Below are 21,143 nucleotides of genomic sequence, written 5' to 3'. Positions count from 1 at the left end.
AGTGGGATGGGTGGGATATGGGATCTGGGATATGGGAATGCTGCGGGAGCATGAGATGGGTGGGGTTTGGGATACGGGATATGGGAATGCTGCGGGGGATAGCAGTGGGATGGGGGGGATTTGAGATTTGGGAATGCTGGGGAGGATGGCAGTGAGATGGGTGGGATTTGGGATACGGGATAATGGGAATGCCAGGGGGATGGCAGTGAGATGGGTGGGATTCAGGATTTGGAATTCAGGATTTGGGAATGCCGGGCGTGATGGCAGCGAGATGGATGGGATACGGGATCTGGGACTTGGGAATTCTGGGAGGGATGGCAGCAAGACAGATGGGATTCAGGATTTGGGAATGCTGGGGGGGATGGCAGTGAGACGGGTGGGGATCTGGGATTTGGGAGTGCTAAGGGGAGATGGCAGGAAGATGGGTGGGAATGCAGGGTCTGGGATTTGGGAATGCTGGGGGAGATGGCAGCGGGACAGGTTGGATTTCCAGGATCTCGGCATTTGGGAATGCCAGGGAAGCCTTCAGCAGGACAGGTGGGAACTGGGATTTGGGATTTGGGAATGCTGGGGGACAGCTGTCAGTGGGACAAGTGGGATTCCCAGGATCCCAGGATTTGGGAATGCTGAGGGAGACAGGTGGGAATGCCAGGATCGTGGGATTTGGGAATGCTGGGAGAAAGGTGGACTGACAGGTGGGATTCCAGGGATGCAGGATTCAGGAATGCTGGGCAGGCTGTGGGATTCCCAGGATCCTGAGATCTGGGAATGCCAGGGGAGCTGTGGCCTGACAGCTGGGATCCCAGGGATCTCAGGATTTGGGAATTCTGGGGGGAGCTGTTACCTGACCGGTGGGATTCCCAGGATTTGGGCATTCTGGGATCTGTACCCAGACAGGTGGGATTCTTGGGATCCCTGACAGTTGGGATTCCTGGGATTTGGGAATTCCGGGCTCCCTTGCAGGTGGATTGTTCTTCTGGGGCGCCACCAACACCTCCCGGGAATCCACCATGTACCCCAAGGCCGTGCAGGATCTGTGCGGGTGGAAGATCCGCAGCCTGGCCTGCGGGTGAGCGCTGTCCCGGGAATTCCCGACCCCAGTCCCGGGATTTGGGGCCCTGGGACACTCAGGGATCAGGGATTGCCTCCCTTGCAGGAAGAGCTCCGTCATCGTGGCGGCCGACGAGAGCACCATCAGCTGGGGGCCCTCGCCCACCTTCGGGGAGCTGGTACTGAATGACACCCCAAAAAAACCCCAAATAAACCCCAAATGACACCCCAAATAAAACCCTAAAAACCCCAAATAAAACCCCAAAAACACCAACCTCTGACACCCCAAACCCACTGTCAGCTGGGGACCCTCACCCACCTTCAGGGAGCTGGTACTGAATGACACCCCAAATAAACCCCAAATAAACCCCAAATGACACCCCAAATAAAACCCCAAATCCCCCAAACTGACACTCCAAACCCACTGTCAGCTGGAGGCCCTCACCCACCTTTGGGGAGCTGGTACTGACACCCCTAATAAAACCCCAAAAAAACCCCAAATAAAACCCCCAAAACCCCAACCTCTGACACCCCAAACCCACCATCAGCTGGGGGCCCTCACCCACCTTTAGGGAGCTGGTACCGACACCTAAAAAACCCCAAATAAAACCCTAAATACCCCAAGGATCCCCAAACTGACACCCCAAATCCCCCAAACTGGCACCCCAAACCCACCATCAGCTGGGGACCCTCACCCCCTTCAGGGAGCTGGTACTGAGTGACACCCCTAATAAAACCCCAAATGACACCCCAAAAACCCCAAACCCACCATCAGTTGGGGGCCCTCACCCACCTTCAGGGAGCTGGTACCAACACCCCAAAACCCCAAAATGACACCCTAAATCCCCCAAACAGTCACCTCAAATACCCCTGGGAACCCAGACGGACACCCCAAATCCCCTCAAACCCTGGGGCCCGGCCCCTCTGCCCCACTGAGTGTTCCCTGTCCATTGGGTGTTCCCACAGGGCTATGGGGACCACAAATCCCCCAAAGGGACACCCCAAAACCCCAAATCCTCCAAACCCCGGGGCCTTACTGAGCATTCCTGTCCATGGGATGTTCCCACAGGGATATGGGGACCACAAACCCAAATCCCCCAAACCCCACTGAGTGTTCCCTGTCCATGGGGTGTTCCCACAGGGATATGGGGACCACAAACCCAAATCCCCCAAACCCCACTGAGTGTTCCCTGTCCATGGGGTGTTCCCACAGGGATATGGGGACCACAAACCCAAATCGTCCACGGCGGCGCAGGAGGTGAAAACCCTGGATGGGATCTACACCGAGCAGGTGAGGGGACCCCACAGCGCTTGGGGATGCACAGGGGGGCTCATCCCATCTGTGGGGTGAGGGAAGGGACATACAGGGAATCATTTGGGGTGGCTGAGGCTGTGTGAGCTCATCACGCCTGTGGGGTGAGGGAGGGAGCACCTGGATCCCCCTAAAATGAACGGGGGCACTGAGACCCTACACAGCTCATCCCACCTGTGGGGTGAGGGAGGGGACATACAGGGAATCATTTGGGGTGGCTGAGGCTGTGTGAGCTCATCACACCCATGGGGTGGTGGAGAGGGGCACCTGCATTCCCCTCAAATAATTTGGGGTGGCTGAGGCCGTGCCCAGCTCACCCCACCTGTGGGGCCCTTCCCCTAAAATGAACGGGGACACTGAGACCCTACACAGCTCATCCCACCTGTGGGGCCCTTCCCCTAAAATGAACGGGGACACTGAGACCATGCACAGCTCATCCCACCTGTGGGGTGAGGGAGAGAGCACCTGAATCCCCTAAAATAAACAGGGGGGGCTCATGGCACCCATGGGGGTGATGGAGAGAGGATACAGGTGCCCATTCCCTAAAATAATTTGGGGTGGCTGAGGCTGTGTGAGTTCATCACCCCCATGGGGTGGTGGAGAGGGGCACCTGCATTCCCCTCAAATAATTTGGGGTGGCTGAGGCCGTGCCCAGCTCATCAGACCCCTGGGGTGAGGGAGGGGCACATGGGGGCTGTTCCCTAAATGAACAAGGTGCTGAGGCCTTGAACAAATCATGGCACCCATGGATGAGGGAGGGGGCACCTATGGGGCCCTCCCCTAAAACAATTTGGGGTGGCTGAGACTCCACACAGCTCGTCACACCCCTGGGGACCCTCCCCTTGGATAAACCCAGAGGCTGAGGCCGTGCCCAACTCAGGACACTCGTGGGGTGGTGGAGAGAGGGCACGTGAGGGCTGTTCTCTAAATTAAACAGGGAAACTGAGGCCATTCCCTAAAATAACAGGGAAACTGAGGCTGTGCACAGCTCATCACATCCATGGGGTCATGGAGAGGGCACATGGGGCCATTCCCTGAAATAAACAGAGACACTGGGGCCATTCCCTAAAATAAACAGGGAAACTGGGGCCATACACAACTCATCACATCCATGGGGTCATGGAGAGGGCACATGGAGCTGTTCCCTAAAATAAACAGGGAAAATGAAGCCGTGCCCAGCTCGTGACACCCATGGGGCCCTCCCCTAAAACAAACAGGGCAGTGAGGCTGTACCCAGCCCATCACACCTGTGGGGTGATGCAGGGAGGGCGCCAGGAGCTGTTCCCTAAAATAAACGGGGAATAAACTGAGGCTGTGCACAACTCATCACATCCATGGGGCCCTCCCCTAAAACAAACACGGAAACTGAGGCCGTGCACAGCTCGTGACACCCATGGGTGCTGTGTGTGAATCCCCTTTAAATAAACCCAGGCCATGCACAACTCATGGCACCAGGGTCCATTCCCTAAAATAAACAAGGACACTGGGGCCGTGCCCAGCCCATCACACCGGGGTCCATTCCCTAAAATAAACAGGGACACTGGGGCTGTGCCCAGCCCATCACACCGGGGTCCATTCCCTAAAATAAACAGGGACACTGGGGCTGTGCCCAGCCTGTGACTCCCGAGGGTGCCCTGCAGGGGGTGCAGGGCCCTTCCCTAAAACTCCCTTGGGATGCTCCAGCCCATCCTGGATCCCAGCAGGCGGGAGGGATCCCTGGGAAGGCTCCGGGTCCCCTCAGCTCCCCTTTCCCTTTTCCATGGGCAATGTCCACTCCTGGGTGACCCCAGTTCCATTCCCAGTTCCACGGCGCTCCCACTCCCAGCCGCCCCATTCCCAGTTCCCTGGGCTATTCCCATTCCCAGCTGATCCATTCCCATTCCAGGTGGCCTTGGGCTATTTCCAGCTGACCCTTTCCCATTCCCATTCCAGGTGGCCTGGCCATGGGCTATTCCCATTCCCAGGTGACCCATTCCCATTCCTGTTCCCATTCCCATTCCCGTTCCAGGTGGCCATGGCCTATTCCCACTCCCATTCCTGCTCCCTTTCCCATTCCAGGTGGCCATGGGCTATTCCCACTCCTATTCCTGTTCCTGACCCATTTCCATTCCTGCTCCCTTTCCCATTCCAGGTGTCCATGGGCTATTCCCATTCCCAGCTGACCCATTCCCATTCCTGTTCCAGGTGGCCATGGGTTATTCCCAATCCCATTCCTGCTCCCTTTCCCATTCCAGGCAGCCATGGGCTATTCCCATTCCCAGCTGACCCATTCCCATTCCTGCTCCTTTTCCCATTCCAGGTGGCCATGGGCTATTCCCATTCCCAGCTGACCCATTCCCATTCCCGTTCCAGGTGGCCATGGGCTATTCCCACTCTCTGGTGATCGCCCGGGACGAGTCGGAGGCGGAGCAGGAGAAGCTGCGGAAGCTCCCGGAGTACAACCCCCGCACCCTCTGAGGGGCCCCGATCCCGATCCCAATCCCAATCCCGCTTCTCCATCCCGCCCGCCGTGCTCCCTCCCCGCTCCCGCACTCCCAGCCCTCGGGGGGGTCATTCCCACCCCCACTCCCGGCTTTTGGAATTCCCGACCGCAGCCGGGCCTTCCGGCACGTCCCGCCCCGGGTTTTGTAGGGTCTGGCCTTGAATTATTTTTTATTTTATTTGTATTTTTCCGCAGCTTTTTTTTACTGTTTCCCATTTTTCCAGCCCCGAATCTCTGCAGCTGCCGGCTCGGGATAATTTTGGGGATCTGATCCCAGCTTGGGATCCCTTTAGGGATCTGGGATCCCTAAAGAGCAGCTGCCAACACCTGGTTTTCCCCCTATATTCCCATATTTTTTCCCAATATTCCCATTTTTTTGCTGGTTTTCCCTACTCTGGGTGCTACAGTTTTTGGGATTTCCCCCCTCCCACCCCTCCAGCATCCGCAGGGATCCCGGATCCCATCCCAGCAGCATTCCCGGGCTCCCCACCCTCACCCACCCCGGGGACATCTCAGGGATCATGAGGGGAGTCCCAAAGGAATTTTTTTCCCGGGAATTCGGGTTTTTTTTCCTTCTGGCGGATGGTTTGGCCCGGGATCAGCCGGAATTCCCACATTCCCAGTTCCCTCCGTGCCAGGTCACTGTGCTGGAATCTCGAGGTGCCTTCAGGAGCAGAGCCTGGCTCTGCCCCGCGCCATTCCCGCTCCCTTCGGGCCGTTTTTAGGGATTCTCCTGGATTTTTCCATGGATTTTTGCTCCTTCCCATCTCCCCCGGGGCGGCGCTCGGGGAGTTTGCAGTAAAAAAAAATGGGTTTTGGTCAATTTTTGGGATCGGGGGTCGTTTTCCAGGGGGTTTGGAGAGAGGAGATCCCGGCCGGGGGGAGCAGCCGGCAGGAAAATCCCAAATCCTGCTTTTTTAGCAGTGTTTAGGATTTGGGGGTGGAAATCGCCAAAACCCCACTTGGAGTCCCAAAAGCTGTGGGCTGTGGAGGTCATTCCTACATTCCAGAGGGGCAATTCCCACATTCCCAGGGAATTCCCAGATTTGGGAAGGATCCAGGAGGCTCATTCCTGCATTCCCGGGGAATTCTCAGCTCAGGAAGGATCCTCAGGGGTCATTCCCAAGGGGTCATTCCCAGGGAATTCCCAGGTTCAGGTAGGATCTGGGGGTGCCATTCCCACATTCCTGAGAGTCATTCCCACATTCCTATGGGGCCATTCCCACATTCCTGGGGAATTCCCAGCTCGGGAAGGCTCCAGGAGGGGCCGGGGGAGCTGCTGGACCCAGGCCAGAGGAGGCTCCAGGGGGATCAGGGGGATGGAGCAGCTCTGCTGGGAGAGCTGGGAATGCTCACCTGGAGAGGAGAAGCTCCAGGGAGAGCTCAGAGCCATTCCAGGGCCTGAAGGGGCTCCAGGAGAGCTGGAGAGGGACTGGGGACAGGGGATGGAGGGACAGGACACAGGGAATGGCTTCAGCCTAAAGAGGGACAGTTTGTATTGGGATGTTTGGGATAAATCCTTCCCTGAGAGGATGGGAAGCGGCTGGGATGGAATTCCCAGAGCAGCTGTGGCTGCCCTTGGATCCCTGGAGGTGCCCAAGGCCAGGCTGGACACTGGGACTTGGAGTCACCTGGGACAGTGGGAGGTGTCCCTGCCCCTGGGAATGGATGAGCTTGAGGGTCCCTCCATCCCAAGATTCCGTAATTCCCTGATCCCATGTGGGTTTTGGCACCGGGATGGCGGTTCCAGAGCCCCACCCCATTCCCCACCAGTTTAACCAGTCCAGCGTTCTCCCAGTGCCAGGAGAGCCCCGCAGAGCGGCCGCAACCCGGATTTATTTCCACCACCGAAGGCACTTGGCAGGGACAGGGCGGGGACTGGGACAGGAGGGGACACGGAGGGGACACGGAGCCACCTCAGGGCACCACGTGCCACCACTTGAAGGCGAAGGGCTTGCGGCGCACGTTGGTGCCGCAGTGAACCTCGCCCAGCAGGACGTGGTAGGAGAAGAAGTCGTCGATGAAGGTGCAGGAGAGGCCCAGCGGCTCCAGCAGCTCCCGCACGCGCTGCTCCAGGCAGCAGCGCCCGCCCACCACGGGCCCGAAGGGCTTGGGGATGCCCAGGTGCCGGCCCAGCACCAGCATGTTCACCTGGAGCAGCACGGGGATCCAGCAGGGAGCGGCCAGGGACGCCCCCATCCCATCGGGGCACATCCCAACCCCATCCGGGCACATCCCGGCCCCAATCCCATCAGGGAACATCCCAACCCCATCAGGGAACATCCCAACCCCATCCAGGCACATCCCAGCCCCATCGGGGCACATCCCAACCTCATCCAGGCACATCCCAGCCCCAATCCCATCAGGGGACATTCTGGCCCCAACCCCATCGGGGCACATCCCAACCCCATCAGGGCACATCCCGGCCCCAATCCCATCAGGGGACATCCCTACCCCATCCGGGCACATCCCAACCCCATCAGGGCACATCCCGGCCCCAATCCCATCCGGGCACATCCCAGCCCCAATCCCATCAGGGAACATCCCAATCCCATCAGGGCACACCCCGGCCCCGATCCATCAGGGGACATTCTGGCCCCAATCCCATCCGGGCACATCCTGATCCCATCAGGGCACATCCCAGCCCAGGGACATCCCGGCCCTGATCCCACCCTGGGGAAACCTCGATCCCATCAGGGAACATCCCAGCCCCAATCCTGGCTCGGGGACATCCCAACCTGACCCCAACCCTGATCCCATCAGGGAACATCCCGGCCCTGATCTCAACCCCAGTCCCACCCCAGGGAGCGTCCCAGCCCAGGAAATCCCCAATCCCATCAGGGAACATCCCGGCCCCGATCCAGACCCCGATCCCACCAGGGAACATCCCAGCCCCAACCCTGGCCCCGATCCCATCAGGGAATATCCCGATCCCGGCCCGGGGAGGTCAGGGGTGCCGCTACCATGTCCGGGAAGAAGGCCTCAGCATCCGAGTCGGCGTTGCTCTGGAAGAGCTGCGGGATGTCCAGGATGTCCGGCTCGGCCAGGCCCAGCGAGCGCTTCAGGATGTCCCGGTTCCAGCTGATGCAGCTCTGGGAGCCACCAGGGAGGGAGGGTCAGCGGGAGAGGGACAGCAGGATGGGGAGATGGAGGGACAAAAGGATGGAGAAATGGAGGGACAAAGTGGGGGAAAAGGGATGGAGGAACAAGGAGATGGACAATGGGATGGAAGGACAAGGAGATGGACATTGGGATAGGGAGATGGAGGGAGGAAGGCATGGGGAGAGAGGGATGGGGAGATGGAGGGACAAAGGGAGGGAAAGAGGGACAGAGGGATGGACGTCAGGATGGGCAGGCGGCTGGAGGGAGGGAGGGAGGGATGGAAGAGTGGGCAGAGAGGTGGATGGATGGATGGAGGGATGGATGATGGATGGATGGATGGATGGATGATGGAGGGATGGATGGATGGATGGATGGATGGATGGATGGATGGATGGATGGATGGATGGATGGATGGATGGATGGATGGATGGAGGGATGGATCCATAGAGGGAGGGATGGATGGAAGGTTGGACAGAGAGAGGAATGGACACAAGGAGGGACAGAGCAGTGGGGAGATGGATGGAGAGGAGGGTGGTGATGGAGGATGGGTGGAGGGATGGAAGGGAGGAAAGAGGTTTGGGGGACACGGAGGGAGCGATGGTTTGGAGCCTCCTGCTCCCCATCCTCACCTGGGCGTAGTCATTGAACTTGCGGAGCTCCTCGTCAGCCAGGATCTCGTTTATGGTCGGCTTGGGCACCCTGTCCAGCCCTGCCGAGAGGGAGCCAGGCTGGAATTCTGCCCCAGCTCAGCCAGGCTCAGACTCCAGCTCTGACCCCAGAGCTCCATCCCAACCCAGCAATCCAACCCCTGCAGCTTTTATTAATTAATTAATTAATTAATCAATTCTGCTCCGTTCTGCCCCCACATCCCAGCCGGCTTTTCCCCATCACATTTTGCAGGAAAAAGGGGAATCAAACCCACGGATCCCCATTGCCCGTCCTGCCCTACCCTGGAACATCACGGCCTCGCCGAACCCCTCCTCCTGCTTCTCCTTCAGGAGCTGGTAGCAGGCGCTGGGGCTGGCCAGGAGCAGCCGGAATCCCTGCGCGGGAGGAAGAGGAAGAGGAGGAGGTTGGGGAAGGCTCTGAGGGTCTCATCCTGCTTTTTCCCACTCCCGGGACCCGTTACCTTCCGGTCGGGCGCGGGGACGAAGCTCAGGAACTCATCCACGTGCCCGACGTTGAGCCAGTCCGAGAAGAGCTCCACGGGCGCCTGCACCTTCTGGGCCACCAGGAAATCCCGCACGGCCTTGGCCATCCTGCGGCCGCCCACCCTGGGGGAGCGCCGCGGGTTGGGGCGAGGCTCCGCTCGGAACCGACCCCAAACGGGGCTGGGAAATCCTGGGTTTGGGGTTTTCCCTGATCCGCTTGGAGCCGACCCCAAACGGGGCCGGGAAATCCTGGTTTTGAGGTTTTCCTGCTCCGCTCAGAGCCGACCCCAAATAGGGCTGGGAAATCCTGGTTATGGGGTTTTCCCTGATCCTCTTGGAGCCGACCCCAAATAGGGCTGGGAAATCCTGGTTATGGGGTTTTCCTGATCCTCTTGGAGCTGACCCCAAATAGGGCTGGGAAATCCTGGTTATGGGGTTTTCCCTGATCCTCTTGGAGCTGACCCCAAGCAGGCCTGGGAAATCCTGGGTTTGGGGTTTTCCCTGATCCTCTTGGACCCCAAACAGGGCTGGGAAATCCTGGTTATGGGGTTTTCCTGATCCTCTTGGAGCTGACCCCAAATAGGGCTGGGAAATCCTGGTTATGGGGTTTTCCTGATCCTCTTGGAGCTGACCCCAAACAGGGCTGGTAAATCCTGTTTTTGGGGTTTTCCTGCTCCGCTCGGAGCTGACCCCAAACGGGGCCGGTGTTGCGGTGTGATGTGCCAGCCTGTCTCAGCCATCCCGGTTCCTTCCCCAGGTGTGCCAATCACCTCTCCCTTCCTCTCCCTTCCCCTCCCTTGCCCCCTTGCTGAGCGCTGTCCGTCAATCCTGGCATTCCAGCAAGGTCGTGGTGTGATTGGCAGGGTTCAAAAGATGCCCCTCAGCCCTGGGGGCATTGGGCCATGCAGGTGTCATTTGTCCCCTGAGCCTTTCCCCCCTCACCCGGCTGGTGGGATCCCTGCCCCTTCCCTCCCCCTCTCCCCGGGGTTAAAAGACGCAGAACCAGGCCGGGAGATCCCGGGTTTGGGGTTTGTCCTGCTCCCGGCTCACCTGGGGAAGCTGCTGCCGATCAGGATGCGCCCCAAGGGGTACTCCTTGCCCTGCACCGTCACGGGCGGGCTCACCTCCAAATTCCCGAAGGAATCCAGGCTGGAACTGCCCTCTGGAGCCTGCCGGGCCACGTAGCCAAAATCAGGGCCCTGGGTGGTGGGAAAATGGGAGAAAGTGGTTAAAAAAATGCAGCTGTCAGCACTAAATCCTCTATGCTGGAGCATCCCACCCCAAAAATGCAGGAGATAAAGGGATTTATCCGTTTTTAAAGGGATTTATCCCAGTTTTTCGGGGATTTATCCCAGTTTTTCAAGGGATTTATCCCAGTTTTTGAAGGGATTTATCCCAGGTTTTGAAGGGATTTTTCCTAGGTTTTAGGGGATTTATCCCAGTTTTTCAAGGGATTTATCCCAGTTTTTAGGGGATTTATCCCAGGTTTTGAAGGGATTTTTCCTAGGTTTTAGGGGATTTATCCCAGTTTTTTAAGGGATTTATCCCAGTTTTTAGGGCATTTATCCCAATTTCTAGGGGATTTATCCCGGTTACTAAAGGCATCTATCCCAGTTTTTTAGGGGATTTATCCCAGTTTTTTAGGGGATTTATCCCAGGTTTTGAAGGGATTTTTCCTAGTTTTTAGGGGATTTATCCCAGTTTTAGGGGATTTATCCCAGTTTTTAAAGGGATCTATCCCAGTTTTTAGGGGATTTATCCCATTTTTTAAAGGGATTTATCCCAGTTTTTAGGGGGTTGCCAAGCTGGGCAAGGCAGGAGGAAGGGGCTGGATACCAGGATGCTCCTGACGGGAAAATCCTTCAGGCCACGGTCCCGGGGCGAGTCGAAGACCACGGGGAGGGTCTTGTGGGGGGCTTGGATGTAGCCGAACTCCACCTCATCCTGGAGGAGGGATGGAGAATTTTGGGACCCCTCCCAGCACTGCTGCGGCGAGGAGGGGCCGGGCAGACCCTGCTCCCACCTGGATCCAGCGGTCCTGCTGGTTCTGCGGCGCCGGGCACACGGTCAGCGGCACCTGCGCCCGCTCGGCCAGCGCGCCCACGGCCGCCACAAACTCCTCGTTCTTGTCCACGCTGGGGGCAAAACGGGAAAATCGGGATTTGGGAGTGGATCCGGCGGCGGGAAGGGGGGGAGCACCCAGCAGCACCCACCTGCAGACAAAGACCTCGAGCGGCGCCGCCGTGTTGGGCGTCATGATCCAGGGAGCCACGCGGAACACCACGGTGTCCGTGAAGATCGGAGACTGGAGGCCCTGGGGTGGTGGGGATGGAGTTTGGGATCTGACCCCGCTGTCCCAACCCACCCTGGGATGGCAGGGACGGAGTTTGGGATCTGTCCCCGTTGTCCCACCCCTCCTGGCAAGGTGGGGATGGAGTTTGGGATCTGTCCTCCCCGTCCCAACCCACCTTGGGATGGCAGGAATGGAGTTTGGGATCTGTCCCCACTGTGCCATTCCCTCCTGGGGAGGAAAACTTGAGGGAAAAGTGGGGGAATGGGAGTTCTGGGTGGTGGTAGAAAGGCAAAACTGAGGGGAAATTTGGGGTTCTGGGATGGTGGGGATGGAGTTTGGGATCTGTCCCCATTGTCCCACCCCCCCAGCATGGCGGGGATGGAGTTTGGGGTCTGTCCCCGCTGTTCCAGCCCCCTCAGGATGGAACACTTGAGGGAAAAGTGGGAGAATGGGAGTTCTGGGTGGTGGTAGAAAGGGAAAATTGAGGGGGAAAATGAGAAAATGGGGGTTCTGGGATGGTGGGGATGGAGTTTGGGATCTGTCCCCGCTGTCCCACCCCAGCCAGACCTTCTCAGGGCTCTCGAGCAGGGTGACGTGCAGGGACACGAGGCCTGAGAAGGCCACGTCGGGGAAGGCCAGGCCCTCCACGTAGAAGACGCTCTCGTGCTGGTGCCGGCTGGGCCGCACGGTGTAGGCCAGCTTGGAGCCCCCCAGGACGGGCTTGAACATCTCCAGCTCCACATGGTCTGCGGGACACGGACACCTCAAAGCCAAACCCCAGCCCCGTTCCCACAGCGCTCCCCCTTGGTCCCTAAAGCCGCCCCAAACCCCGCCTGGATCAGCTCAACCGCGCCCGGGGCGTTGGAGAAGCAGCGCAAGGATTTGGGGTTGATCCCGGTGAGCAGAGGGGTCTGTGTCCCCAAATTGCCCCAAATTCCCCCAAATTCCCCCAAATCCCCCCAAATCCCCCCAAATCCGGGCACTCACTGCCCCCGTAGAAAACCCTGATCTTGTCGGCATCGCCGAAGTCCAGGTGCAGCAGCAGGCGGTGCCCAGCGAAGGTGGCGCAGGGCCCGCGCGTCCTCAGCACCAACTGCGCCATGTCCTGCAGGTCTGGGGAACCACCACGGCTCAGGGAAAATTGGGGGGAAAAGGGAAAATTGGGGGGAAAAGGGAAAACCAGGGAAAAGGGGAAAACTGAGGGAGAAGGGGGAAGCCAGGGGGGAACCCAAGGAGAAGGGGAAAACTGAAGGAGAAGGGGAAAACCGAAGGGAAAGGGGAAAATTGAGAGAAAAGAGGGAGAAACTGAGGGAAAAGGGAAAATTGGGGGAAAAAGGGAAAACCTGGGGAAAAGGGGGAAACCGAGGGGAAAGGGGGAAACCAGGGGAAAACTGAGGGAAACCGAGGGGAAAAGGGAAACCAGGGGAAAAGGGGGAAACCAGGGGAAAACTGAGGGAGAAGGAGGAAACCCAGGGATAAGTGGAAAACTGAGGGAGAAGGGGAAAACTGAAGGAAAAGAGAGAAACTGAGGGAAAAGGGGGAAGCTGAGGGAAAAGGGAAAAAACTGAGGGAAAAGGGAAAACCAGGGGAAAAGGAGGAAACTGAGGGAAAAGGGGGAAACTCAGGGAAAAGGGAAACAGAAAAGGGGGAAACTGAGGGAAAAGGGAAAAATTGGGGGAAAAGGGTGAAACCAGGGGAAAAGAAGGGAACTGAGGGAAAAGGGGGAAACTGAAGAGAAAGGGTAAAACTGAGGGGAAAGGGGGAAAATTGGGGGAAAATTGGGAAACTCAGGGAGAAGGGGAAAGTCGAGGGAAAAAGGGGGAAAACTAGGGGAGAAGTGGGAAAATTAGGGGTTCTGGCCTGGGGTAAGGAGAGAAAACTGAGGGAGAAGTGAGAGAAAATTGAGGGAAAAGTGGGAGAATGGGGGTCCTGGGCTGTGGCAGGGAGGGAAAATTGAGGGGAAAGTGGGAAAGTGGCAGGTTCTGGGCTGTGGAAGAAAGGGGAAATTGAGGGAAAAGTGGGAAAATTTGGGCTCTGGCTGCGTTAGGAATGGAAAATTGAGGAGAAATTGGGAAAATTCAGGGAAAAGGGCAGGGAAAAGTGGGATATGGGGGCTCGGGGCTGTCAGGACCGTTGTAGGAGCGCACGGCGCTGTCCTCGTTGTCCAGGCCCTCGGCGCCGGGGTCGTCGCGGTCGCAGTTGACGAGGAGCACGGCCCCGTGGCCATCGGGGCCCCACGTCCAGCTGGCCTGGGGGACACGGAGCAGGGCCGGCTCAGTCAGGAATCCCCAATCCCATCAGGGTCTGGGGGGTCAGCTGGGAATTCCCAATCCCATCAGAGTCTGGGGTTTAGCCAGGAATCCCCAATCCCATCAGAGTCTGGGGGCTCATCCAGGAATCCCCAATCCCTTTGGGATCTGGGGGTCAGCTGGGAATTCCCAATCCCATTTGGATCTGGGGCTCAGCCAATTCCCAATCCCATCAGGGTCTGGGGCTCAGCCAGGAATTCCCAATCCCATTGAGATCTGAGTTTCAGCTGAGAATTCCCAATCTCATCGGGGCCTGGGGGCTCATCCAGGAATTCCCAATCCCATCAGGGTCTGGGAGTCAGCTGGGAATTCCCAATCCCATTGGGATCTGAGCTTCAGCTGAGAATTCCCAATCCCATGAGGGCCCAGGGGCTCAGGGCCTGGGGCTCAGCCATGAATTCCCAATCCCATTGGGGTTTGAGGCTCATCCAGGAATTCCCAATCCCGCGGTGTTCCCGGCCCCTCTGGATACCTTGTCCAGCAGCGTCCGGCTCACGGCCCCGCTGCGGGTGACGTCAGCGTCCAGTGACACCTCTGTGGGACAGGGATGAGATGGGAAAAGGGGAAACCCCGGGAAGGGGGGTTCAGGAAGGGTGGTTGGGGAATGGGGTTTGGGGAATGGGAATTGGGGAATGGGAATTGGGAATGGGGAGTTTGGGAATGGGGGTTCAAGAATGGGGGTTTGGGGAATGAGGGTTGGGGAATGGGGGTTCGGGAATGGGGTTTGGGAATGGGGGTTTGGGAAGGAGATTTGGGAATGGGGGTTCAGGAATGGGGGTTGAGAAATGGGTGTTTAGGAATGAGGATTTAGGAATGGGAGTTGGGGAATGAGGATTTGGGAATGGGGTCTGGGGAATGGGGTTTGGGGCCGTCCCCCCTTACCCACGCAGGTGAGGTAGAGCACGGCCCGGCCCACGGGAACCCCCCCGTCCTCACGGAAATAGGAAATCCTGACCTGCAACGAGGAGCGGGGCTGGCACCGAGACAGCCAGGCGGGATCCCGGGATCCACTGGGAATTCCAACACCCAGAGGGGATCCCAGCACCCAGCAAGAATCCTGGTATCCAGAGGAATCCTAGGATCCAGCAGGCATCCCAACACCCAACAGGAATCCCAGGATCCAGCAGGAATCCCAGGATCCAGTGGGAATCCCAACACCGAGCATGATCCCAGGATCCAGCGGGAATCCCAACACCCATCGGGAATACTGGGGTCCAGCGGGAATCCCAACACCCAACAGGATCCAGCAGGAATCCCAATACCCAGCAGAATCCTGGAATCCAGCAGGGAATCCCAACATCCAGCAGGATCCAGCAGGAATCCCAATACCCATCATAATCCCAGGATCCAGCGGGAATCCCGACACCCAGCAGGATCCCAGGATCCAGCAGGAATCCCAACATCCATCATAATCTCAGGATCCAGCAGGAATCCCGACACCCATCATAATCCCAGGATCCAGCAGGAATCCCAACACCCATCACGATCCCAGGATCCAGCAGGAATCCCAACATTCATCAGGAATCCTGGGATCCAGCAGGAATCCCATCAGCCATCACGATCCCAGGATCCAGCGGGAATCCCGACACCCATCATGATCCCAGGATCCAGGAGGAATCCCAACACCCAACAGGATCCAGCAGGCATCCCAACACCCAACAGGATCCAGCAGGAATCCCAACACCCAACAGGATCCAGCAGGCATCCCAACACCCAACAGGATCCAGCAGGAATCCCAACACCCAACAGGATCCAGCAGGCATCCCAACACCCATCATAATCCTGGGATCCAGCAGGAATCCCAACACCCAGCAGGATCCAGCAGGAATCCCAACACCCATCATGATCCCAGGATCCAGCAGGAATCCCGACACCCATCATAATCCTGGGATCCAGCAGGAATCTCAACACCCATCATGATCCCGAGATCCAGCAGGAATCCCAACACCCAACAGGATCCAGCAGGAATCCCAACACCCATCATAATCCCGGGATCCAGCAGGAATCCCAACACCCAACAGGATCCAGTGGGAATCCTGACACCCATCACGATCCCAGGATCCAGCGGGAATCCCAACACCCATCACGATCCCGGGATCCAGCGTGAATCCCGTCACCCATCCCGGCCCCCAGCGCGTGTCCCACGGGAATCCCGTCCCACCTTCTCGTCCCCCGCCTCCCTGCTGGGGCGCTCCATGGCCAGCAGCAGCTCGGGCCGGGGGCCCAGGGGCCAGCGCCCGACGCTCGAGGGCAGCTTCACGCTCCGGGCCTCGTGCAGCACCCACAGCTTCACCCCCGCCGAGCCCTGGGCCTGGAACGAGGCGGCGCCGCGCGGGGCCGAGCTGCAACGGGAGCGGGGTCAGGACAGCGGGAACGGTGCCGGGAGCCGGGCTGGGCTCACACCGTCCCGGGAAACGCCACCTCCGCCAGGGCTGCGGTGTGGAACTGGGTGAAACCTTCCCAAGGGAACAAATCCCGGGGTTCGGAATATCAGCGAGCCATGGGAAATTCAAATACTCCCGGGAAACCTCAGCCAGGGCTGGGATGTGGAATTGAGGTGAAACCTTCCCAAGGGAACAAATCCTGGGGTTTGGAATATAAACGAGGCATGGGAAATTAAAATATTCCTGGAAAATTCAAATACTCTCAGAAAATTTAAATATTCCAGGAAAATGCAATCTCAGCAAGGGCTGGGATGTGGAATTGAGGTGAAACCTTCCCAAGGGAACAAATCCTGGGGTTTGGAATATAAACGAGGCATGGGAAATTAAACTATTCCTGGAAAATTCAAATATTCCTGGAAAATTCAAATACTCCCAGAAAATTCAAATACTCTCAGAAAATTCAAATATTCCAAGAAATTGCAATCTCAGCAAGGGCTGGGATGTGGAATTGGGGCAAAACCTTCTAAAGGGAACAAATCCCAGGGTTTGGGATATCAACAAGTCATGGAAAATTCAAATATTCCTGGAAGATTCAAGTATTCCTGGAAAACGCAACCTCAGCAAGGGCTGGGATGCAGAATTGGGGTAAAACCTTCTAAAGGGAACAAATCCTGGGGTTCGGAATATCAGTGAGTCCTGGGAAATTCAAGTATTCCTGGAAAATGCCATTTCAGCGCAGGCTGAGATGTGAAATTCTGGTAAACCCTTCGATATGGGAAAATCCTGGAATTCTGAATATCAAAGAGTTCTGGAAGTGCAAATATTCCTGGGAAATGCAATTTCAACAAGGTCTGCAATGTGGAATTGGGGTAAATCCTTCAACGGGGAATGAATCCTGAGGTTTGGAATATCAATGAGTCATGGAAAATTCAAATATTCCTGGAAAATGTGATTTCAACAAGGGCTGAGATACGAAATTGGAATAAATCCTTCGATGGGGAAAAAAAATCCTGCAATTTAGAACAGCAATAAATCATTGAAAATGCAAATAATCCTGGAAAACGTGAAGGCAACAAGTGCTGAGATGTGAATCCCTGAGAAACCCTTTAATACAAACAAACCCTGAAATTTAGAACAGCAACAGGTCCTGGAAAAATGGAATTAATCCTGAAAAATACAACAGCAGCAAGCGCTGCAAGATGAAATGGGGATAAATAATTCAGAGTGGAAAGAATCCTGCAGCAAATCCTGCAAAGTGGAATTGCATGGATTCCCGGGATGGGCACAAATCCTGGAATTGCATGGATTCCCTGGATGGGCACAAATCCCGGAATTGCACGGATTCACTGGATATGAACAAGTCCTGCAGCCTGGGATTGCATGGATTCCCTGGATGGGCACAAATCCCCCAAAACGTGCGGGCAGCCGCTCCTGGAAGAGGCAATTCCCGCAAATCCCCAAAGGCGATTAAAGCAAATCCCGCCCGAGGCTGCGAACCCGGGGCGAGGCGGCGGCGCCAACCCGGCGGCAGGAATCCCTGAAAATCCCCAAATCCGGGGATATTCCGGGTGCAAAGTGCGCCTGGGAATAAACGGGAATGGGCGGGAATGAAGCCCATGGAAAGAACCGCAGGAATCCCTGAAAAACCCCAAATCCAGGGATATTCTGGGTGCAAAGTGCACCTGGGAATAAACGGGAATAGGTGGGAATGAGCCCCAGGGAAAGAACCGCAGGAATCCCTGAAAAACCCAAAATCCAGGGATATTCCGGGTGCAAAGTGCGCCTGGGAATAAACGGGAATAGGTGGGAATGAAGTCTGCAGAAAGAACCGCAGGAATTCCTCAAAAAACCCCAAATCCGGGGATATTCCGAGTGCAAAGCGTGCATGGGAATAAACGGGAATAGGTGGGAATGAAGTCTGCAGAAAGAACCGCAGGAATTCCTCAAAAAAACCCCAAATCCAGGGATATTCCGGGTGCAAAGCGCACCTGGGAATAAACAGGAATAGGTGGGAATGAATCCCACGGAAAGAACCTTAGGAATCCCTCAAAAAAAACCAAATCCAGGAATATTCCGAGTGCAAAGCGTGCATGGGAATAAACGGGAATAGGTGGGAATGAGTCCCAGGGGAAGAACCACAGGAATACCTAAAAATCCCCAAATCCGGGGATATTCCGAGTGCAAAGCCTGCCTGGGAATAAACAGGAATAGGTGGGAATGAAGTCTGCAAAAAGGACCGCAGGAATCCCTGAAAAAACCCAAATCCAGGGATATTCAGGGTGCAAAGCGCACATGGGAATAAACGGGAATAGGCGGGAATGAATCCCACGGAAAGAACCTTAGGAATCCCTCAAAAAAAACCAAATCCAGGGATATTCCGAGTGCAAAGCGCACCTGGGAATAAACGGGAATAGGTGGGAATGAAGTCTGCAGAAAGAACCGCAGGAATTCCTCAAAAAAACCCAAATCCAGGGATAGTCTGGGTGCAAAGCGCGCATGGGAATAAACGGGAATAGGTGGGAATGAATCCCACGGAAAGAACCTTAGGAATCCCTCAAAAAAACCCCAAATCCGGAGATATTCCGGGTGCACAGCGCACCTGGGAATAAACGGGAAAGAACCGCAGGGGTCGCTCCGAAATGCCCCAAATCCGGGGATATCCCCGGTGCAAAGAGCGGCCCGTCCCACCATGGGAAACGGGAATAAACGGGAATAAATCCCACAAAAATAACCGCAGGAATCGCTCCGAAAAGCCCCAAATCCTGGAATAAAACCCGCGAACCTCCCGAGGGCAGCGGGGACGGGACCGGGCCGCGATGCGATCGATGCCGGCGCTGCCCGGGGGGGGTTCGGGCACGGATCTCCCCAGAATCGGCATTTGCGATGGGGAAGTTTCCCCCACCGGCATTTCCGAGCGCTGCCGGGCAGGCCGGAGCCCGTCCCGCCCCGCCCCGCTCCGGAGGCCGCGGGCGACGGGCCCGGAGCGGAGCCCGGAGAAGGAAACGCGGCTCCGTGCCCGGGAATGGGAAAATCCCAGCCCGGGGCAGCGCAGGGAACGGCAGCGAGCCCCGGGCCCCGAGCGGGGAGAAAAACCCCGGGGCTGCTGCGGAGAGAGAGCCGGAGCCGGGCCGGGGGCTCGCTCTCTGCCTGCCCCCCGAAAGTCGGAAATGTTTCTCATCTCATCCCGCCGGGGTTTTTGGCGTTAAAACCCCAAAAAGGGCTTGTGGCACCCCAAAAGGGGCAAAATCCCGCTGGGAATGCTGCGGTCCCGCTGATGCGGAGGTGTTTGGAGTGTCTGTGAGGGACAGAGGGATGGACAGAGGGATGGACAGATGGACAGTGGGATGGACAAGAGGGATGGACACTGGGATGGACAGAGGGATGGACAGAGGGATGGACGGCAGGATGGACAGAGGGACAGCGGGGATGGACTGTGGGGTGGACAGAGGGATGGACACAGGGATAGACGCTGGGAAAGGACAGAGGGATGGACAGAGGGATGGAGAGAGGGAATGGACACAGGGAAAGGGCGCTGGGAACAGACAGTAGGGATGGACAGAGGGAAGAGGCAATGGGGTGGACACTGGGAATGGACACTGGGAAGGGGCACGGGGAATCCCACCCCTCACCCCTCCCCGCTCCCGGGACAGCATCCCCTGGGAAAAGCCCCCGGGGCAGCAGCACCGCCCCCGCCCCACCGCGCGCTATTTTCGGGCTTTGGTTAATGGGATCAAGGGGGAAAAGCGGATTTGTGCCCCGCGCTCACCCGCACACGTCCAGGGCCAGCTCGGTGCCCAGCACGCACACGGCGCTGCCGGGGCGCTGCGTGGACAGCTGGACACGGCGCTGCTGCGCCATCGCGGCCGCCCCGGGCACCCTCGGGTGCCGCGCCCGGCGGCCGCGGGGGATTTATAAAGCCGGGCTGCTGGGAGGGGATCAGCCAAAGCCCGGCCTGATCCCACCCCCGGGCTGGCTGTGCGCGGGTCCGGCCGCGCTCCCGGCGATCGGAGCGGGGGGAAGCGGCCCGGGACGCCCACGGGATGTTCGGGGCTCCGGGGGGCTCCGGGGGGGGGTCCGGGCTCCGGCCAGCACCGAGGGACGCGGGGGGAGCGCTCCCCGTCCGGCCCACGCCGTGAAATATTCACCGCGACACCCGAGCCGTGCTGGGGCCGCGCCAGCGCCGGGCCCGGCCGGGTTTGATTTCTCCTTCTGCTGAAAGGTTCCATTTGTTCGGCCGGGACAAAGCGCTGGAATTCTCCCTCCGGGGCGGGCGCTCGCCCGGCTCCGCGGGGCGCTGCCACCTGCGCTGGGGACAGCGGACCCCCGGCGGCTTTAATCGCCTTTGTTTTAATTAAAGCCCCGGCTGCGCGTGGGAGCCCAGAGCGCTTTGTCCCCGCAGCTGTTCCCAAACCCCCTCCCCGCCGTCACGCGCGGCCCGGATTTAATGTCGCTCCTCGGGGCCCGGGAATATCAGCAGGGACACAGCCCCGGGGGATGGGGCTGGAAATGGGCTTAGAAATCCGCTTTGGGGGCAAAAAGAGGGCGGGGGACGGGGATGTGTGGGAGCATCCCCTCGCGGGTTCTCCAGCGCCGCAGGTGCAGCTGCACCTCAGAAACGCTGCCAGGAGAGCAAATTGCCCAAAATAAGCGTGTCCGGCCCCAGAACGGCAGCGGGGCTGTGCGGGGCCGGGCCGTGCCCGGGGCACTGGGCGGGTTTCGGTTCCGGGCCGGTGCCAGGCGGTGCGAGGCGGGTGCCAGGCGGGCACCGGGAAGTGTCGCGCTCCGGTGGAGACGAAGAGTGGAGGAAATTCCCTCCTGGAGAAGGCGTGAAAAGGTCCCGAGGAGGGCAGGAGGGGTTCCTGCAGCCTGAGAACCAGGTTCCACAGTAGGAAGCGATTTTTTGGCCAAAACAGGGAATTTTGGGGGTGCCATCAGCTGCAAAGCCACGGGCGGGGACTCCGTGACCCCGCGGCCGTGGGATGGGGCCCTCACCCCTCAGAGCAGCCTCTCCACCCCCGCTGTCCCCACAGCCCCAGACCAAAACCCCGTGCCCAAAACCA

At 58.0% G+C, this 21,143-nt stretch overlaps 2 protein-coding genes across 6 annotated transcripts in view; one reads left to right on the top strand and one right to left on the bottom strand.

Moving 5' to 3' along the window:
- RCC2 (regulator of chromosome condensation 2) overlaps window positions 1–5,667 on the top strand; it is a 29,917-nt gene extending 24,250 nt beyond the window's left edge. For 2 of the 5 annotated variants that reach the window (XM_036396235.2, XM_036396231.2), the window contains exons 11-14: window positions 964–1,069; window positions 1,157–1,229; window positions 2,264–2,341; window positions 4,715–5,028. In XM_036396235.2, the coding sequence (XP_036252128.1) occupies window positions 964–1,069; window positions 1,157–1,229; window positions 2,264–2,341; window positions 4,715–4,819 (362 nt within the window). In that variant the 3' untranslated portion in view covers window positions 4,820–5,028. Of the gene's footprint in view, window positions 1–963; window positions 1,070–1,156; window positions 1,230–2,119; window positions 2,177–2,263; window positions 2,342–4,420; window positions 4,475–4,714 lie in introns of those variants that run through there. The other 3 variants (XM_036396233.1, XM_054517143.1, XM_036396234.1) reach the window with 3 other exon arrangements.
- Window positions 5,003–20,091, bottom strand: LOC118694912 (protein-arginine deiminase type-1-like). The gene is made up of 16 exons (XM_036396230.2): window positions 19,850–20,091; window positions 15,861–16,041; window positions 14,582–14,654; window positions 14,172–14,233; window positions 13,522–13,639; window positions 12,378–12,503; window positions 11,958–12,136; window positions 11,311–11,411; window positions 11,121–11,232; window positions 10,934–11,041; window positions 10,148–10,296; window positions 9,076–9,220; window positions 8,896–8,989; window positions 8,576–8,655; window positions 7,808–7,936; window positions 5,003–6,995 (listed from the first exon to the last, which is right to left on the bottom strand). The coding sequence occupies exons 1-16, from the start codon at window positions 19,939–19,941 to the stop codon at window positions 6,762–6,764; spliced, it is 1,983 nt and encodes a 660-aa protein (XP_036252123.1). The 5' UTR covers window positions 19,942–20,091; the 3' UTR covers window positions 5,003–6,761.
- Window positions 20,092–21,143: the final 1,052 nt, after the last annotated feature.

This window comes from Molothrus ater, chromosome 23 (genome assembly GCF_012460135.2).
Source record: "Molothrus ater isolate BHLD 08-10-18 breed brown headed cowbird chromosome 23, BPBGC_Mater_1.1, whole genome shotgun sequence".
NCBI classification, from domain to species: domain Eukaryota; kingdom Metazoa; phylum Chordata; class Aves; order Passeriformes; family Icteridae; genus Molothrus; species Molothrus ater.
This window is presented reverse-complemented; position numbering and strand designations above follow the sequence as displayed.

Excerpts from the sequence above, each read along its gene's own strand:
- LOC118694912 (XM_036396230.2), bottom strand. The coding sequence starts at position 19,941 with ATGGCGCAGCAGCGCCGTGTCCAGCTGTCCACGCAGCGCCCCGGCAGC. Across the intron at positions 11,233-11,310 it reads CTCGAGGTCTTTGTCTGCAG|CGTGGACAAGAACGAGGAGT; the intron begins GTGGGTGCTGCT and ends TTTTGCCCCCAG. Across the intron at positions 7,937-8,575 it reads AGTTCAATGACTACGCCCAG|AGCTGCATCAGCTGGAACCG; the intron begins GTGAGGATGGGG and ends GGTGGCTCCCAG.